This window comes from Pseudophryne corroboree, chromosome 4 (genome assembly GCF_028390025.1).
Source record: "Pseudophryne corroboree isolate aPseCor3 chromosome 4, aPseCor3.hap2, whole genome shotgun sequence".
Classification (NCBI taxonomy): Eukaryota; Metazoa; Chordata; class Amphibia; order Anura; family Myobatrachidae; genus Pseudophryne; species Pseudophryne corroboree.
Window position 1 is genome coordinate 697,908,505 of NC_086447.1, and position 21,031 is coordinate 697,929,535.

The following is a 21,031-nucleotide window of genomic DNA, read 5'->3' on the forward strand; positions in this document are numbered from 1 at the left end:
GTCGGCCTTCCCGGACTTTGCCGCGGACGTTCAGAAGGACAGGGCCCAGTTTATGCCTATCAAGCGACGCCTGCGGGACCTCAACCTCTCATACTCCATGCTGTTTCCCTCTCGGCTCCGAGTGGTGGCGGATGGGGAGACCAAGTTTTTTAATTCTCCTAGAGAGGCGGCCCAGTGGCTGGACGGATATGCGCCGGGTGCTCGTCAGCTAGCTCCGGACTGATTCCCCGCGCTGAAGATGCCGGGATCTTGACCACCGGAGGAGACGACCACAATTCGGGGAGCCCCCCACCTTTTGCATTGGTGGCTCAAGACTTTTCCAAGTTCAGGTGCTACTGGTTTAGAGGGTTTAGGTTAAGTTGAGAATCTGGGCCTTCTTAGCATTTGGTAGTTGGATTTGGCGTTTTGGGATATAAGTATGCCGGAGTTCGGGGTGGTGTACGGGGAGGGGAGGGATGGTTGGGAAGCTGCTAGTTGCGGCTCTTCTTGTTGTTTTTGGTTTCTTTTCTTTAGTTTATTATTTTTCATATCTATGTTTTCTCTAAAACTGGGATGTTTGATATACCAGATATTGTGGCTTATAACGCAGAGCTCCTATGAGATATATGTCGCTATGGCTAATGGTGCTGATGTTTGGATATATATTGTGCGATGTCTATCCGTGTGGTACATAGAATATACCTGGGGTCATGAGTAACTTGAGATTCCTGGCATGGAATGTCCGGGGACTAAATAACAAAATCAAACGTTCTTTGGTTCTAAATATGATTAAGAAATATGACCCGGACATTGCATGCCTCAGCGAGACCCACTTGCAGGGAAATAGGTTGCTATCTCTAAGACGGGCCTGGGTGGGATGGGCTTATCATGCCTCTCATTCCTCCTTCTCCAGGGGAGTGTCTGTTCTGATTAAGAAAACGGTGCAATTTGAGTTAATATCGGTCAAAACTGACACGTATGGCAGATTTGTGTTTCTGGAATGCAAACTAAGTTCCCAGCCATATTACATCTTAGCAGTGTATGTCCCCCCTCCTTTTTCATACGCTGTACTGCAGCAAGCTGCATCTTTTATAGCTTCCTCCCCTACCACTCCGGTGATATGTCTGGGCGACTTTAATAATATATTAGATGTCTCTGTGGACCGATGGCGGTCTCCGAATGATGTGATGGTGGGCAGTGGGTATACCAAATTTGCTGATTTTTTGAATAATCTACAATGGGTTGATGTGTGGAGGCTTCGCCACCCTGCAGTCCGTCAGTTCTCCTGTTTCTCCGGCACACATGGCTCCTTTTCTAGAATAGACCTGGTACTGGTGTCCCCCGCCCTTATCCCTGCGATCACTGACGTCCGTTATGAGGCCCGAGGGATCTCTGACCATTCCCCCTTGCTGATGACTCTAGCTGTGAAGGGTCAGAGGGGACACTCTTATTGGAAGTTGCACCCATCTTGGCTGACTCAGCTGGGTGACTGTGGTGACCTGGAGACTCAGTGGGAGGGTTACTTTAGCGACAACACAGGATCTGCCCCGGGAACTATGGTATGGGATTCATTTAAGGCTTTTCTGAGGGGCTCTTATATAGGACGCATAGCAGCTCACAAAGTGTCCTCTAGAGAAAGGGAGAAGACCCTGGAGAGTGACGCCAGGGATTTAGAGTCTCAATATTTGCTAGATGGTACCCCCACGACGAAAACACGATGGCTGGTGGCCCAGTCGGCGTGGCTTGCCCACCTGACCGATAAAAACTCACGGTCCCTCCTCTTTAGGGCCACTAATATTTATATGCAGGCTGATAGGACGGGTGGCCTCCTGGCCCGGCTGATACATCAGGATCGCCCTGGGACTGTAATTACACAAATGTCCGATGGGGATGGGTCCTTTGTTGACACCACACCGGACATTGCGCAGCTATTCCGATCCTACTACACCAAAGTTTACAGTTCACAATTGACGTTCTCCACTATGGATCTCTCCTACTATTTGGCGGGTATCTCGCTACCAGTGCTCCCCCCCGAGGCCCGTGAGGCACTGGAAGCACCCTTGACGCTCGCGGAGGTGACTGCGGCTATTGGTATGTCTCCCAGTGGCAAGGCCCCGGGGTGTGACGGAATTCCCTCAGAAGTATACAAAACTCACGTTGATTTTTTCGGGCCCAGGCTCCATGCCTTATTCTTAGATATATTTTCCAATAACGAACTTCCCCCCTCTATGTCAGAGGCAATTATAATAGTGATCCCGAAGCCCGGTAAAGACCCTAGGTCTCCGGATTCCTATAGACCGATATCCCTAATCCCCACCGACGCCAAGATCCTGGCAAAGATATTGGCAGTACGACTTAATACAGTGATCACCTCCCTCATTCATCCAGATCAGACTGGTTTCATGCCTGGGAAGTCCACATCTATCAACCTACGTAGACTGTATACCATTTTACAACTCCCACGTGACTTCCCTTCTGACTCGGCTGTGGTCTCGCTGGACGCGGCCAAGGCCTTTGACAGTATTGAATGGGCCTATTTATGGGAGGTGATGTCTTGTATGGGCTTTGGGCCCAACTATATCAGATGGACTAAATTATTGTACCAGCATCCGAGTGCCAGGATCTTGGTGAATGGTTATGTATCCCCCTCCTTTCAATTGTCCCGGGGTACCAGACAGGGCTGTCCCCTATCCCCCGCACTGTTTGCCTTGGCCATCGAGCCCTTGGCCTGTTTGATACGATCACACCCAGATATTATGGGAATTTGCACGGGCTCACGCGAGGATAGGATAGCACTTTATGCCGACGACATGTTATTATTTTTGCAAGACTACGCCAGGTCAATGCCCGTTCTGCTGCGTGTGATTGAGGACTTTGGTGCTCACTCGGGTCTTCTGATCAACTGGTCTAAATCATATATTATGCCAGTCATAGGCCTCCCTCCTACTGTTCCAAAAATTTCCCTACCATTATGTTGGACAACACAATTTAAATACCTTGGAATCCAAATAACTAATGACCCTTCTGATTTCATCCCTCTGAATCTGGACCCGACCATGCAGCAGATAGTGTGCAAATCCAAAACCTGGTGTAGGCTTCCATTGACGGTGTCTGGCAGGGTTAATCTCATCAAAATGATCATACTGCCCAAACTCCTATACATTATACTTCAATCCCCTGTATATATCTATCCAACATTCTTTAGGAAACTAAATAGTGTTCTATCCTCACTTGTTTGGGCTAACAAACGACCTAGGATACAATTAAATACTCTTACTAGGCTGCGCTCTGATGGCGGCCTAGCCTTGCCTAATTTCCAGATGTATTACTACGCTGCTCAGCTGACTCATATTAGTGTATGGGTGCGGGATTCTGGTGATGATACCTTGCAGTGCGAGTTTATCCGCTGCTATTTTCCTCACCTCTCTCCTATACAGGTGCTGCTGAGTGGGAGCGGGGCCCGGTTCCTTCCCCCTATTATTTTTCAGGCCTTAAAAATATGGCGGGCCCTGAGAGACCTCTTAGGGTACGTCGACCTGGACCCAGACACCCCCCTTTGGTACTCTGACTGGCTTCCTGAGTTGCATGCGCTTGAGGGACGGGAGGTGTGGGCCCCTAGATCGGTGGTCTCTATTTCCCAACTCTACCTAAATGACTCACTCAAATCCTTTCAGCAACTGAAAGATGAGTTTGGCTTACCTAACTCATATTTTTTCAGATACCTTCAACTTCGACATGCCCTCCAGTCCCAGTTTGCGGATTCCCCCCCGCGAATCCTCCCATTTCCCATCAAGACCTTTGTAACTACATTGGGTCGAACTAAGATGGTTTCCCTTGCGTATGGATATCTTCTCACCAAAATCCATGCGGACCCGCTGACACGTCTCCGTGGAAAATGGGAGGAGGATGTAGGTCTCATGGGTGAGGAGGACTGGGCTCTTGCTCTGGAATACCCCGCCACGGTCACCAAGTCCCTCAGATACCAACAAATCCAATTCTTCATTCTACATAGAACATATATGACTCCAGCTAGACTGGCCTCTTTTGGGACTGGCAGATCTGGTCTCTGCCCTAAGTGCGAGGCGGATATGGGAACATTTTGGCATATGGTGTGGGATTGTCCAAGACTACGGGTGTTCTGGTCGGGGGTTAGATCGGTGCTGGAGAGTACTGGAGTGACTGGCGGACTGCTTACCCCACAATTCTGTATTTTGGGGATAGGAGGCTCTACTTCTGAGACTGGCCCGGTCGATCTATATGCTCGCAATGTATGTGCCTTGGCTAAGGTGTGCATTGCGAGACTCTGGATGGCCCCTAGCGGTCCTTTAATCTCTGCACTCAAGACCTTGGTTAACGACACAATACTCAAGGAAAGATATATTTATATGAAACAGAACGCAGCGGCCAAGTTTGAAAGAATTTGGTCTCGCTGGTTGGAATCTCCCCACTCCCACCTAGTCCCTCAATCATAGAGGATACCGAAGAGCTATTGTGCCACTGATCTAATATATAATGATGTATGTCTAAAAGGCTGACAGCGCAGCTCTGCGGGCTTGCCTTAATACATATGCGACTGATAAGGTCCTAGTTCAGATGACTATTTCTCACTATGTTCTTCCTATGTTTCTTATTTCTTTTTATTTTTATTTTTATGTACCCTTTTGTGGGTTAGTTTAAGGGTAAAAATTAAAAAACGGATATGTTGATTTATATACTGGTTGCAGATGTTGCAAGTTCAGACGGGCTGACAAAATGTATGTAAACGAAGATGTGATTAATGTGATGATGTGATATGCCGTTGATATGCAGTGTCTGTAACTCAATCTACATATTATTGAATAAAAATTACTTTATTAAAAAAAACCATGATTCTGCCGGATAACGGTTAATACAGTGCAAAGATCCGCAAAAGGCGGCACTCCAAGTGACTTTCAAATAAGACAAGTCAACGTCTCAGAAGTATTTTGCTTCAGTTCAGGATCCTGACAAAAGAACAGAAATAAACAACTTCTGAAATGTTGACAAAACAACGCTGACTTATTGTCTTATTTGAAAGTCACTTGGAGTGCTGCCTTTATAGATCTTAATATATATATATATATATATATATGTGCCAATAGAGGAATGGGCGCACTTGGGTTGTTTTTCCACCCAATATTCAACGGGGAAAAACAGCAGTCTCCCTAAGATATTTACTCCTAATTTGTGAGCATAAAACCACATTTAACATGTTCCATGTAAAATTTATTACAACATAAAAGCAATGATACAAAACGGTATAGTATCTCTTCTTGCAGATAACACCATATAGTACAGAGGACCAGTTGAAATAACTTTGATAGATTCCTCCTTCTCCTTTGACAATTCGGAGATTTGATGTTTATGAACAAATAACCCGACGCGTTTCGTCTTACTCTAAGACTTCATCAGGGGTATGTCTCTAGTGCTTGATAAATACTGTTAGTGCATCAATAAAATGGCAATTACGTATTCTGGATACTTGAAAAAACCACACACCGGTGGGGTACACAGGTGAAAGTTAGATTAAGCCTTATGGTTAAGTGCTTGAATAACAAGTTCAAACGCATAGGCCTGAACGCAAGTTCAAATAGGTATGTGACCTTATGATTCAGGGATTTGGATAACAAGTTGAAATACACAGGTCTACCACAATTTCATATGCGTGTGTAACCAGCTATTTGCCGTGGGTATGGAAGATATTACAGTATTCGTATTTATCATATAAAATTCATCATATAAAATTCATCAATGTACATAAACAGTGAAATTGCTGTGACAATGACCCTAGTGCTCTCTCACTTATAGCTGTGAATGGGAATTCTGAGAGAGCACTAGGGTCATTGTCACAGCAATTTCACTGTTTATGTACATTGATGAATTTTATATGATAAATACGAATAAATACGAATACTGTAATATCTTCCATACCCACGGCAAATAGCTGGTTGGGATTTTGAAACTTACAAACTTTGACCATATCGATCACGACCCCTGATGAAGTCCTGTATGGACGAAACGCGTTGGGTATTCGCGCAATTGTGAATTTGAACACACTTCTGAACGCTTTGGTGGAAGAATTGATATTCGATCCAATTGTAGATATCACCAACACATATTTCATCAGATTATTAGTCTGTATTGTTCATTTATGGTACAAAGTTATTTGCATGTTTTATTGACGTTTTTATATATTGTTACAGTATTTACTGTTAAATTTTAAGAATAAATACATCTTAAAGTGATATCTGAGGTGGTCCAGCTCCCATGAGAAACTCTTTTTCTCTATTTCTAATTTAATGCCTTGTCTGACAGGAGGCATTTCTCAGTGGTACGAGCTATACTGTATATCAGCGCGGTAAAAAGGGTTCTTTATTATTTTTTTGATATATATATATATATATATATATATATATATATAAATTTTTTTTTTTTTTTAAGGGGCATCGCAGGAGGGAGGTTGGCAGGGGACACTACAGTGAAGGGGTTTATAGTCCTCGGGTTTGTGCTCACCGGGAAAGGGGGAGAAATATGGTGCCAGGCCCAGGGCATATAGTTATCACGGGGGCGTTGGAAGGGGGATATTCTCCACTTGCCCTAATCTTCCTCCCGGCTCCCGCTCACCCACCGCCGCTGACAGGGGTCCCGGAGTGACGGGGGCAGCACGGCAGCAGTGATGGACTGCCGCAGCTGCCCCTGAACCTCATCACTGCTCCAATGCCGCCGCTGATGAGTCCTGGTGTCCCGGGGCAGGAGTGAAGTACTCCCGCAACCCGTCCCTGCTTCTCCTCCTGCCGCCGCTGCCGCGATGACAGGGGCAGCACGGCAGCAGTGATGGACTGCCGCAGCTGCCCCTGAACCCCATCACTGCTCCCTCCAATGCCGCCGCTGACGAGTCCTGATGTCCCGGGGCAGGAGTGAAGTACTCCCGCAGCCCGTCCCTGCTTCTCCTCCCGCCGCCGCGATGACAGGGGCAGCACGGCAGCATTGATGGACTGCCGCAGCTGCCCCTGAACCTCATCACTACTCCTGCTCCAATGCCGCCGCTGGGATCCTGGGCTGGCCAGCAGTGAGGGTGACAAAAGTAGGTGGACACTGTCAGCCTGTGTCCACCTACTTATCGTTCAGTTGGGGGGAGAGTTTCCCCTACACCTGAACGATTAGTTGGGAAAATCAAACAGGTTTGATTTTCCCAACTAGTTGGACAGACCGTTTCTGGGCGTTTTTTAGCGTGTGGGAGCAAACGGCTGATAATCGTTTCCTCCCACACACTGCCAGATTATCTTTCCAACCAGCCAACTAGTTGGCTGGTTGGAAAGATATCGTCCTGATGTATGGCCAGCATTAGGCTGAAGCGATAGGGAGGGTTGGGGATAGGCTGTGGGGGAGGGTTAGGTTTAGGCTGCAGGGAGGGGGGGGGGGGGGGGCTAGGTTTAGGCACCATTGGTGAGGGTTAGGTTAAGGCTGGGAGGTGGGGGGTTTAGGGCTAGGCTGCGGGAAGGGAGGGTTAGGGGAGTATTTGGGGGGGCTTAAGCATAATTACCTAGCCCCTGCTGGGATTGTCTTCATCGGGATGCACTGTCAGTATTTTGACCGCCGGCATCCCGAACGCCTGCATATCGTATCACACCCCAGCACCCATCTATCATTATTCACAATGATTGTTTCCAGCTTTACATAAACTGAATGCAGTTTGTCGAAAACTTATACCAATAATTAATAATGAGAAACAGCAGATTGCTGGGGATGAGGGTTTAATCTTCCAAATTGATGGATTATAAAGCCAGTTGTTTGGAGAGTGAAATGGTCTTTGATATGCGGTAATATGCAGCGACTTCAATCCATCTGTGGAACTAGCATTTGATACATTTTCCACAATATGTGTGTAACATACAAATTCTGCCAGTACTGTAAATGATACATCTATAGTGTATTATACCCAATATAACATTAATGCTGTGATATATTGTTGAAACTAAAAATAACTTTACAGTTTGAAGTAATAAAACATACAAAACTAATCGGAAAGTGAACATTTGAAACTTTTGAATACATGAGCAGTGGCTTTGTAAAAATGTACTTAAATTAGAGCAGAGGGTAACTTGAATAACATTACAAGTCTTAGGGGGTACTTAGTATACATGAATACTATTTACAGTTGGTGGTACTGTACAGAAAACAAAAGTACATGTTATGAAATTCTGTAAGAGTGTAGAGACATCTTATACTATTAACATCATGGTTGGTGTAATGGTTAGTCTTACCACCTCTCAGCACAGAGGCCTTTGGTTTGGTTCCTATCAAGGCCCTATTTCAATAAAATAAAATTCCAGAGTGCACATACGGAGCAACACCATATTATTCCACTTGCGCCATATTAAGTCCCCACAGTAATGCCCCTGACACCATATTATTTCCCACAGTTTTACCCCTGTCACCATATTATGCCTCACACAGTAATGCCCTTGATAATGTATTATGCCTCCACATTAATGGCCACATAGTAATTATGCAGTGCCTGCTCGTTTTCAGGGGTTCTGCTTGTTTTCAGGGAAATCCCCCTGTCACCGCTGCCGCAGCAGACTGCTTGCACTTCCTGCTTCAAGTAAAACACTATTGAAAATGTTCCTCCCATAATGTCCGCCACCTCAGAGGAGACAGTTATTAAAGATACTAGAGCCTCCTGTAGTGTCTTTAATAACTGTCTCCTCTAAGGCTGTGGCCATTTTTAATAGTGTGCCCATTTGATAAGGAACATAGGGGGTAATTTAGACCTAATCGTGGATGTTCTAAATTTAGCACATCTACGATCAGTTTCTCTGACATGCGGGGGGACGCCCAGCACAGGGCTAGTCCACCCTGCATGTCAGGCCCTAACACACACCCCCTCCTGCACAGGTACAAAAGCATTGCACGCTGCAATGCTTTTGTACCTAACAAGTAGCTCCCTGCCAGCACAGGTCCTGTGCGCTGGCAGGTGGATAACCGCCGCGTCCTGGGTTGCAGCGGCTGTGTGAGACGTCACGCAGCTGCCGCGGCACACCCCACAATGGTCCAAACACGCCTCCGTTGTCCGGTACGCGCCTGGCCAACGGCGTTCTAATGCTGTTGGCACGCCCCCTCCCACCACGTGACTGCTTCTGCCTGTCAGTCAGGCAGAGGCGATCACACCAGTGAGATGCTTTTGCATCTCACTGGCCGCACATGCGCAGTGTGCCTGCCGCGCGTGCGCACTGCGCATAGTAATTCAGAGTATGATCGCTGCAGCGATGCAGTCTGAATTACCCCCATAGATTGTAACTGCACTGGGGCAGGAACTGAAGTGAATGGCCAAATTATCTGTAAAGCGCTGCAGAATATGTGTGCGCTATATAAATAACTTACTACAACTACTAATAATAAAGCAACCTGTAGTAGGTGGCCTGTGGCATTGTGTATTTATCTAGCCGCACAAATCCATGATAATGCCTAATCTTCTTATAACTTTCATATTTATTTAACATAACTGACTATGAAGATTGTTTGTGTATAGAATCTTAATAAAGTTTTCAACTTAAGGTGAGCATGCACTACATGTATTATGGCTATCACACTGCAGCTGGTTGATGTGAACGTTGCTGCTTTTAATACGGGCTGGCTGACAGCCATCCTAAAATGCTGTATTTATCTCTGGCATAAGTTAGCCGCTGTGGGTTTACATTTTTGGAAAATGTGCAAGTTACTGATTTAAAATTCACAGGTTAGGAAACAAGTCTTTGATCTTAACGTGATTGCACATTTATTATCTGTGTTTCTTTGACAACAGTGTCATCTCCCATTCAGTTTGAGTAAAAGTGAATGGAAAAGGGTGCAGACGTCACTAATGCTGGCATGTTTCACAAAGCTGCAACCCAACACTTATTTGCATATTTATTAAAAAGAAAGAAGTTTGTTTGTCTTTTATCATGGCACAGGTTTTCAAGACGTTTACTTCAAAGCAGAAACACTAACTTGAAGTATAATTGGAAGCACCTCAGAAAACATCATTTCTGCAAAAACAAAATTAAAGTTGTAAATCCGCTTTTATTGCCAATAAGCAAACAGCTATGGATCCTTAACTTTTTATATATTTTCTTTTTAAGTGAAAACTTTATAATTTACATTTAATAAGACTATCACAAAGGCTGAATGCAAATAATGAAGGCTACCCATGTCCTCATACACTGAGCAGCAGTTGCGCCAAACAGCCCCCCTTGGTGCGCCAGGTCCCATGCCACTTTGCACAGGGTTCTCTATTTTGCATCTTTTTCACCCCAAAATGCGTAATTCGCAATCAGATGTGCCAAACTGCTTCATGACACTGTGCTGATTAATGTGATATGCCAGATTTGTATATCTGAATCTGTATACAAAGTGCTACAATGCAGCAGCCAAGTTCCGTTGTGCTTGCTATACAGACTCCAATGCACACAGATGTTCAAGTGTCACATACTGTATCAAATTAATCAGGACAGTCTTAAAATAAGCGGTTTTTGCGTCAGTTTCTTACTAAGATGCTGTTTCGGACCAAAAATACTGCAAAAAAAAAAGTTCTCTGTCACATGGGACCTGGAGACTCACTTGTGCCAGGTATCTCGCTCCGCATGGCATATTGAGGCTAGACGTTTGAGAACACAGCTGTGACTGCTCCCAACAACTATTTTTTAATCCACAGCTTTTGCACCAACTAGGAACACTAGGAACAAGTTTTGTTTGTTGAATTTGGGGATGTTAGTTAAAAATATAGCTTTGGATGGTGTTAACCAATACACTGTGCAAACAGGAGTAAGTCCTACTCACCATCATAGCCAGTGTGCCTTCATATTTGCTTATGTGCACACTGTACATATATATATATATATATATATATCTCAAAGGTGTCCGGCTCTCACCAGCAGCGTATGGTATCAGGTGCCCCCGCAGCATCAGTATACATGCGGGAATCCTCGGTGCGGCACTCACGAATTTTAGAAACGATCACTCATGAAACAGCATACTATATAGCAACGTTTGTGCTTTAATTTCCGCACTGTCATCAGGCTAATAGAGCATACATAAATTTCATCCAGTGGACGCCATCCTCCAGAAATGGGACTGCGGACCCGGCCGGCGGCGCAATGTGAGTGACGTCATACAGCATGAGTCACTATGGGCACCCATCACCATAGATACTCAGGTATACAAGCGGCTGTAAAATGTACAACACAGATTAAACACCTGATCTAGAATACATACAAATTATATAGCAATGTCAGAAGAGTGGTGATCTATAACGGCATTAACCCTCTGCTGTGCGATTCTATATAGATATTAGAAATAATGAACTTTCAAGGAGCTACAAATTACTTATATGCATACTGCTCACTCTTCAGATAGACACCCTAATGGTATTAACTATGTGTATGTCACAAGAGATCAATATAAACCACCTACTGTAACAAAAAGACAGTATATACAGTACTACTGACCTTCTACATAAAGATAAACCTGATCATAGTTAGAATCACTGATATAAATACTTCATATAAACAGCATATAAATAGCAACAATACTCAATTACTAAAGGACATGATAGCAAAAATACATCAATTCATATTTGGATAAACCTAAATGATCATTAAGGCCCCTAGGCACAAGGGTACCCAATCTATGTATCCATTTACTTTCACATTGAAGTAACCGCAAAGCACGGTCACCTCCACGAATAGAGGCAGGGGCATGGTCAATCATTGTATAATGGACCACAAAAAATGGATGTGGAACTTGACAAAAATATCTGTCAATGGGCTGCTCACGCTTGCCAGTCTGTAGTGCTGCCCTAATAGCAGGCCTGTGGGCTGTCATACGTTCCTTAATGGTACGTTCGGTCTGACCGATATATGACAGCCCACAGGGGCATATGATCTGATACACAACAAATTTTGAGTTACAGATCAGGGTATGTCTAATATTGAACCGTTGTCCAGATAATGGATGAAAAAAATGTATCCCCAGGTATAAGGAAACTACATGTAGTACATGTGCATTTACGGAATCCTTTTTTGCCTGTTCGAAAATTACCTGTTGGTGTTAGCCAAATAATCCCTAATACTGCGACCCCTCCTGTAGCTGGCTAACAGTTTGGTATCAGGCATTTTCAAATCACCATCACTCTGTATCATGGGCCAAAGTTGTTTAGATGTTCTACTGATTTGGGCACTAGAGGTATTAAATTGACTGGCGTTACATTGCCTAAGAAGCTGCTGTCTGTCTTGTGACAGAGCCTTGTTCATAGCAGTTGTCAATAAATCATTATCATAACCGCGTTGTAAGAACTTATTTGCCATGGCGGCTACTACCGGGTCAGAATTAATTTGCTTTACTCATAAAAATTGCGAGTAAGGTAAACTTCTTTTAAGGGCCACCAGGTGTGAGCTCCGCATGTGTAGCAAATTGTTATGGTCTGTTGGTTTAATATACAGGTTGAGTATCCCATATCCAAATATTCCGAAATACGGAATATTCCGAAATACGGACTTTTTTGACTGAGAGTGAGATAGTGAAACCTTTGTTTTTTGATGGCTCAATGTACACAAACTTTGTTTAATACACAAAGTTATTAAAAATATTGTATTAAATGTCCTTCAGGCTGTGTGTATAAGGTGTATAGGAAACATAAATGAATTGTGTGAATGTAGACACACTTTGTTTAATGCACAAAGTTATAAAAAATATTGGCTAAAATTGCCTTCAGGCTGTGTGTATAAGGTGTACATGAAACATAAATGCATTCTGTGCTTAGATTTAGGTCCCATCACCATGATATCTCATTATGGTATGCAATTATTCCAAAATACGGAAAAATCCCATATCCAAAATACCTCTGGTCCCAAGCATTTTGGATAAGGGATACTCAACCTGTATAGACTGGTACATGGTACAGATCTGTCGGTCCCTTGGCCTAATCTAGACATCTAAAAAATTCACATACTCCTTGCTGATGTTGTATGTGAACTTTACAGGGTGATCTCTCAGATTATGAGCTTCAACAACCAAAACAAATGAGTCACTACTCCCTAGCCACAAAATTGACAGGTCGTCCATGAAACGTATATAATACACTGTATGATCTTCAATGTCCTTACTAGAGAAGAATACTTCCTGCTGTATAGCAAATATAAATATATTGGCGTACGATTTGGCCACACTGGTCCCCATAGAACAACCAATACACTGCAAATAAAACCTGTTATCAAAGAGAAATATATATTTTTTTTTAAGGCTCATATACAATAAATTCGAACACAAATCCAAGTTAGGTCCACTGTATTTAGGATGACCTGTAATGAACTTCCTAACAGCTTTTAGGCCCATTTCATGAGGTATTACAGTATATAGTGAAGTCACATCTATGCTGCATAACCAAATGTCATATTCCTCCACTGAGATCTTCTGTAATTGCCTCAGTAACATTGTCGTATCGAGTAAAAATCTCGGATGGTCCTGTATACAAGGTTGCAATAGGCTGTTCAGATATGTGGCAACCGGTTGGAACAAAGATTTCGTAGCTGCAATTATGGGGCCGCCTGGGGGTTTAACTAACATCTTGTGTACTTTAGGTGTTGTATATAGTAACAGGGTTACCAGATGTGCAGGAATTCATGCATTCATCAATTTTTTTTGGAATAACCTCATCACATACAGCTTGTTCCAGTAATTTCACTATTGCTTGTTTAAACATATGGGTAGGATCATGTAAGAGTGGCTGGTACGTTACCACATCACTTACTGTAATTGTCAATGAATTTCTGCAATATAATCACATTTATTCTGGATAACAAGAGCTCCTCCCTTGTCGGCAGGACGAAATACCAATTGTTTATTATCTGCTAATCTCCGCAGCGCTTGATGTTCAACCTTGGTGAAAATAGGTCTGTTAGTCATAGGTCTTTTGATATTCTCAGTAGTCTGTAAATCAAGCAAACGCATAAAGGTCTTCACTGCCGCATTAAAGGATTGCAGCTCAAATGATGACTTCGGTCGTAACTTGGCCAAAGCCGGTGGTAACAGGTACTCATCCATAGCATTTAAAGTTGTGTTAGGATATTTTGCAAAGTGTTCCCTCAATTTGAGTTATCAATGTAGGTGGTACTTATCTACCTGCCATTGAAATGGTTCTATTTCTGTAGTGGGTATAGCTCATAGGAGGAAAGATTGATTACTATGTTTTGGTCGGCTTCGGTGGCCTTCCGCCACGTCCTTTGGCATTGCTTGCCCCTCCTGGTGTATTTTCGGGGCCTCCTCTTGCTAATTTGGCCCTCGTGGCAACTCCTAAAGGGCCCCCACGCTCTTGGGAACTCCGTGGCTGATCAAGTTCATTGCTGAGGAAGTACCTTCATAAGACGATTCAGAATGCGGCTTTATATGAACATTATACTAAGTCCTGTGTGACAAAAGTACTAATCTAGTGTCCCTGATATACTGTGAGCAATTTGTATGTTGCTACAATGCGAATAAGCAAAATGTAGGATTCGCTACTAATGGCGGAGCATCTGAATTGCACCAAGCATCGTGCATATAATTGCACAAGAACGCTAGGTGAATGAGGACGCATCTTTATATCCATGTCCAGCGACCCGGGAATCCCACCCAGGTAGCTGCCAGGCTCGGACCCGGAAGGACCCGGGTAACGGTGCATTATAAACGGGTGACCCAGGTCATCCGACCAGGATCTGACGAAAAGCTTATGGAGAGACAGGTACTCAGGTTTCCTCCCACAATCCACAAAATACACTGGTAGGTTAATTGGCTCCTGACAAAATGTGACCCTAGTGTGTATGTACATGTATATTTAGGACAAACTAGATGGGCCAAGTGGTTCTTATCTGCCTTCTAATCTAATTGTTTTCAACTAAAATGGCAAGTTTCGGCACTTGTATCTTTGGGGTGCGTCTGTAAAATGCATTCCTTACAATACTTGTATACTACAATAGGCCTGTGCACTGTACATTTGTAGTGTCAACCAACATGAAATCATTAATAGGTACCTCTTTCTCTCACTAGGCTGGCACAAATGGAAAGAACTAATGGTTCTCTGTTCACTGACAGCAGTTCTGCAACTGGAAGCATGTGAGTAGTGTGTCATTCCAACAATATGTGCAGTAGTTTTGTAGCCCAGACAATAGCAGAAGTACAAATGTATTAAAAGGCAAATAGCTTTAAATGTCTCATTTGCAAAAGCTTCCTCATGCAAAGCATAATGACATAATGAAACATATTTAGCAAGGATTACTGCTGTATAAATACTTCCATGATCCTTCCTCTGTTACGCCAATATCAGAATGCCAATAGCAGAAGGTAATGAGAAAAACATAATGTTTTACTCACACAGCCTAGGCTCTCAGTTCCACTGAATCATTCATGCGCATATTCCCAGAGACTGACACGGCGAAATGGCAACTGCTCCCAACCAGTATTGCTGAGGTAGCTGAGTAAGGTTTTAGTGTTGGGCAGTGTTATCCTTCAATTAATCACCAACTATGAGTACCAGTGTACAGGTTTTACAGCTTTTGTTATTAGGAAGAATACAAAGAAATATACAAATATGACTGCCTAGGATATATTTAAAAATATTGCAGTCTGTGTAAAATGGAGGAAACGGGAACTGAAAATACCATGGCAAATGTCTGTATATTGACTTTTATAATGACTTGCTGCATACATACATACATACATACATACATACATCAATACATACATAGTGTGTGTGTGTGTGTGTGTGTGTGTGTGTGTGTATATATATATATATATACACATACATACTGTATGTACGTGTGTGTGTATATATGTATATATATATATATATATATATTGTGTTATACTGTGCCACTAGATCACTCGATGGATTTAACTTCAAAGCAATTTTTCAAATAAATTTGCCAATTTGTTACACTCTATATACTGTCTTCTAAGTCTTCAAAGGAACCTGATTTGTACCTCAGGAAATATGATGTCTACAATAATAAAATAAAATGTGGGCACTTAAGAATTCATTTAAATAGATTTGACTTGTACCCAATAAAAGTATATACAGTATGACATTATCTGTGTATCTTTGGTCTTTTTATGATGTTCGTTATTGATTGCCCACTCCGCCTAAGGAACACTAGAACCTGTAAATAAGGATAATAGAATATAGTGTAATAATTTTTTTAAAAACATGTGTTTCAACCTGCCAACATGTTATGAGCTGATTGTTATAATGTGAGTTTTATTTTAAGCTTAGTGGTCCTTTAATAAACACTAACTAGGTTCTGGTGAACTTAAGGTTCATACACACAGTGAGATATTGACTATCTCCGATTTTGACTTTGCGATTTCCCCTGAACTTCCCTGGAGCCCTGAACCACCGATATTGACAAACTTTACTTGAGATTTTGACTACAGTATGTAGATTGACTTGCCTGCACAGTCTATCTTTTCTTGCGATACCGACCCCACAGGAGAGCGCATCAGTATTGCAAGCTGTATACACACGGTGCGATTTGCACTAACTTTCCTTACGATTTTGACGATATAGTCAAAATCGTAAGGTTACATCGCACTGTGTGTATGTCCCTTTACTTTCATTGTAGAAATAGTGCAACAGCATCAGTGTCAAAGGTGGCTTACAGTCTTTAGGGTAATGTGGCATACAAGTATTTGTGTTCGAATTGACAATGGTACATGCATGCATTTTGTATTAGATAGATAGATAGATAGATAGATAGATAGATAGATAGATAGATAGATAGATAGATAGATAGATAGATAGATATGCCTAGAACTCTACAGGTCTCTAAATAAAAGCTTCTGATAAATGCATAATCAGGCAGTGTTTTTGTGTATTGATTGCATCTACATAAAAAGTGGTTTAGCGGTTTTAGTAGTGTTTGCATTTAAAAGGGTCTAATTAGGATTTTCTATTGCCTGTGTTTTTGCTCTGTTTCTTTACAGTATGTTTACCATACATATTCATGAATTATAAATTAATCATCTGGGTATATTATAGACCTCTTTAATCTATTTTTACAAATAAGTGGCCAATTGATATTGGAGATTGAATTTAGCTCTTCAAACTAATGAAGGTTAATAATCAGAGTACTGTAATTTAATCTTGATACATCAGCATCTTTAGAATAATGTTAGGTGACAGCATTACATGTAAGTGCTGTGCTGCTGTATCTTGCCATACCCAGCATTCACATTTACTGTAAACTGCAAGTATATAAGGAGCTATGGAGAGTTTCCATCACCATACAGCTTGAGTGCTTTTATACAGGACTTGTCAGAGGTGACTTTTAATAGAATAAATTACCGAAGTGGATTCATGATTCCCCATTAGATACAAGTAACGTTTTCAAAAGTCTGCTAAATATTTGACTTTTTCTGTAATTTGCAGTAAAGTTTAATGTTTTGCAGTGTGGAATCTGATCTTAATGGTTCCTAGTCGTATCGCAGGCACACCTGAATGAATGAACTGAGTATTGATGCTCCTGCCCTATTTATACCATAAGATGTCAATTTGCAAATACAGTGTTGAAGTAAAAGTGGAACTCAAAGATTTTTTATCTGACGTCCTAGTGGATGCTGGGAACGCCGTAAGGACCATGGGGAATAGCGGCTCCGCAGGAGACTAGGCACAACTAAAGAAAGCTTTAGGACTACCTGGTGTGCACTGGCTCCTCCCTCTATGACCCTCCTCCAGACCTCAGTTAGAATTTTGTGCCCGGCTGAGCTGGATGCACACTAGGGGCTCTCCTGAGCTCTTAGAAAAAGAAAGTTTATTTTAGTTTTTTTATTTTCAGTGAGATCTGCTGGCAACAGACTCACTGCTACGAGGGACTAAGGGGAGAGAATCGAACCTACCTGCTTGCAGCTAGCTTGGGCTTCTAGGCTACTGGACACCATTAGCTCCAGAGGGATCGAACACAGGCCCAGCCTCGGTCGTCCGGTCCCGGAGCCGCGCCGCCGTCCCCCTTACAGAGCCAGAAGCAAGAAGAGGGTCCTGGAAATCGGCGGCAGAAGACTTCGGTCTTCATCAAGGTAGCGCACAGCACTGCAGCTGTGCGCCATTGCTTCCCATGCACACCTCACACTCCGGTCACTGATGGGTGCAGGGCGCTGGGGGGGGGCGCCCTGGGCTGCAATATTGAGTACCTTGGCTGGCAAATAACACATAATATAGTCATAGAGACTATATATGTGTAAAATACCCCTGCCAGATATACATAGAAAAAAGCGGGAGAAGTCCGCCGAAAAAGGGGCGGGGCTATCTCCCTCAGCACACTGGCGCCATTTTCCCTCACAGCTCCGCTGGAAGGATCGCTCCCAGGCTCTCCCCTGCAGTTTCCAGACTACATAGGGTAAAAAAGAGAGGGGGGGCACTAAATTTAGGCGCAATATTGTGTATACAAGCAGCTATTGGGAAAATCACTCAGTTATAGTGTTAATCCCTGTGTTATATAGCGCTGTTGGTGTGTGCTGGCATACTCTCTCTCTGTCTCCCCAAAGGGCTTTGTGGGGTCCTGTCCTCAGTCAGAGCATTCCCTGTGTGTGTGCGGTGTGTCGTTACGGCTGTGTCGACATGTTTGATGAGGAGGCTTATGTGGAGGCGGAGCAGGTGGCGATAAATGTGATGTCACCCCCTGCGGGGTCTAAACCTGAGTGGATGGTTATGTGGAAGGAATTACGCGACAGTGTCGACTCCTTACATAAAAGGTTTGACGACATAGCAGATGTGGGACAGCCGGCTTCTCAGCCTGTGCCTGCCCAGACGTCTCTACAGCCATCGGGGGCTCTAAAACGCCCGCTACCTCAGATGGCAGACACAGATGTCGACACGGATACTGACTCCAGTGTCGACGATGATGAGACTAGTGTACATTCCAATAGAGCCACCCGTTACATGATTACGGCAATGAAAAATGTGTTGCATATTTCGGATATTACCCCAGGTACCACAAAAAAGGGTATTATGTTTGGGGAGAAAAAACTACCAGTGGTTTTTCCCCCATCTGATGAATTAAATGAAGTGTGTGAAGAAGCGTGGGCTTCCCCCGATAAGAAACTGGTAATTTCTAAAAGGTTACTAATGGCGTACCCTTTCCCGCCAGAGGACAGGTCACGTTGGGAGACATCCCCTAGGGTGGATAAAGCGCTCACACGTCTGTCAAAAAAGGTGGCACTACCGTCTCCGGACACGGCCGCCCTGAAGGAGCCTGCAGATAGAAAGCAGGAGGCTATCCTGAAGTCTGTATATACACACTCAGGTATTATACTGAACCGGCTATTGCTTCAGCATGGATGTGCAGTGCTGCAGCTGCGTGGTCAGATTCCCTGTCGGAAAACATTGATACCCTAGACAGGGACACTATATTGCTAACTGTAGAGCATATTAAAGACGCTGTCTTTTACATGAGAGATGCACAGAGGGATATTTGCCGGCTGGCATCTAAAATAAACGCAATGTCCATTTTTGCCAGGAGAGGATTGTGGACTCGGCAGTGGACAGGAGATGCAGATTCTAAAAGGCACATGGAAGTATTGCCTTACAAGGGTGAGGAGTTGTTTGGGGATGGTCTCTCGGACCTCGTTTCCACAGCGACAGCTGGGAAGTCAGCATTTTTACCCCATGTTCCCTCAAGGCCAAAGAAAGCACCGTATTATCAGGTACAGTCCTTTCGGCCCCAGAAAGGCAAGCGGCTTAGAGGCACGTCCTTTTCTGCCCAGAGGCAGAGGTAGAGGGAAAAAGCTGCAACATACAGCCAGTTCCCAGGAACAAAAGTCCTCCCCCGCTTCCTCTAAGTCCACCGCATGATGCTGGGGCTCCACAGGCGGAGTCAGGTACGGTGGGGGCCCGTATCAAGAACTTCAGCGACCAGTGGGCTCGCTCACGGGTGGATCCCTGGATTCTACAAGTAGTATCTCAGGGGTACAAGCTGGAATTCGAGACGTCTCCCCCTCGCCGTTTCCTCAAATCTGCCTTGCCGACAGCTCCCCCGGACAGGGAGGCAGTGCTGGAGGCGATTCACAAGCTGTATTCTCAGCAGGTGATAATCAAGGTACCCCTCCTTCAACAAGGACGGGGTTACTATTCCACAATGTTTGTGGTACCGAAACCGGACGGTTCGGTGAGACCCATTTTAAATTTAAAATCCTTGAACACTTATATAAGAAGGTTCAAGTTCAAGATGGAATCGCTCAGGGCGGTGATTGCAAGCCTGGACGAGGGGGATTCCATGGTATCACTGGACATCAAGGATGCTTACCTGCATGTCCCCATTTACCCTCCTCACCAGGAGTACCTCAGATTTGTGGTACAGGACTATCATTACCAATTCCAGACGTTGCCGTTTGGTCTGTCCACAGCACCGAGGGTATTTACCAAGGTAATGGCCGAAATGATGATACTCCTTCGGAGAAAGGGAGTTTTAATTATCCCGTACTTGGACGATCTCCTTATGAAGGCGAGGTCCAGGGAACAGTTGTTGATCGGTGTAGCACTAGCTCGGGAAGTGCTACAACAGCACGGCTGGATCCTGAATATTCCAAAGTCGCAGCTGGTTCCTACAACGCGTCTACTGTTCCTGGGGATGGTTCGGGACACAGAACAGAAAAAAGTATTTCTCCCGGAGGAGAAGGCCAAGGAGTTGTCATCTCTAGTCAGAGACCTCCTAAAACCAAAACAGGTGTCGGTGCACCACTGCACGCGAGTCCTGGGAAAGATGGTGGCTTCTTACGAAGCAATTCCATTCTGAAGGTTCCATGCAAGGATCTTTCAGTGGGATCTGTTGGACAAGTGGTCCGGATCGCATCTTCAGATGCATCGGCTGATAACCCTGTCTCCAAGGACCAGGGTGTCGCTGTTGTGGTGGCTGCAGAGTGCTCATCTTCTAGAGGGCCGCAGATTCGGCATACAGGACTGGGTCCTGGTGACCACGGATGCCAGCCTTCGAGGTTGGGGGGCAGTCACACAGGGAAGAAACTTCCAGGGACT

General features: G+C 44.0%; 1 protein-coding gene across 6 annotated transcripts in view; it reads left to right on the forward strand.

Moving 5' to 3' along the window:
• The window catches only part of UTRN (utrophin), a 1,167,552-nt gene that overhangs the window by 1,097,383 nt on the left and 49,138 nt on the right, over window positions 1-21,031 (forward strand). For all 6 annotated transcript variants that reach the window (XM_063917938.1, XM_063917937.1, XM_063917939.1 and 3 more), the window contains one exon: window positions 15,058-15,123. In XM_063917938.1, coding sequence (XP_063774008.1) covers window positions 15,058-15,123 — 66 coding nt within the window. The remainder of the gene's footprint in view (window positions 1-15,057; window positions 15,124-21,031) is intronic.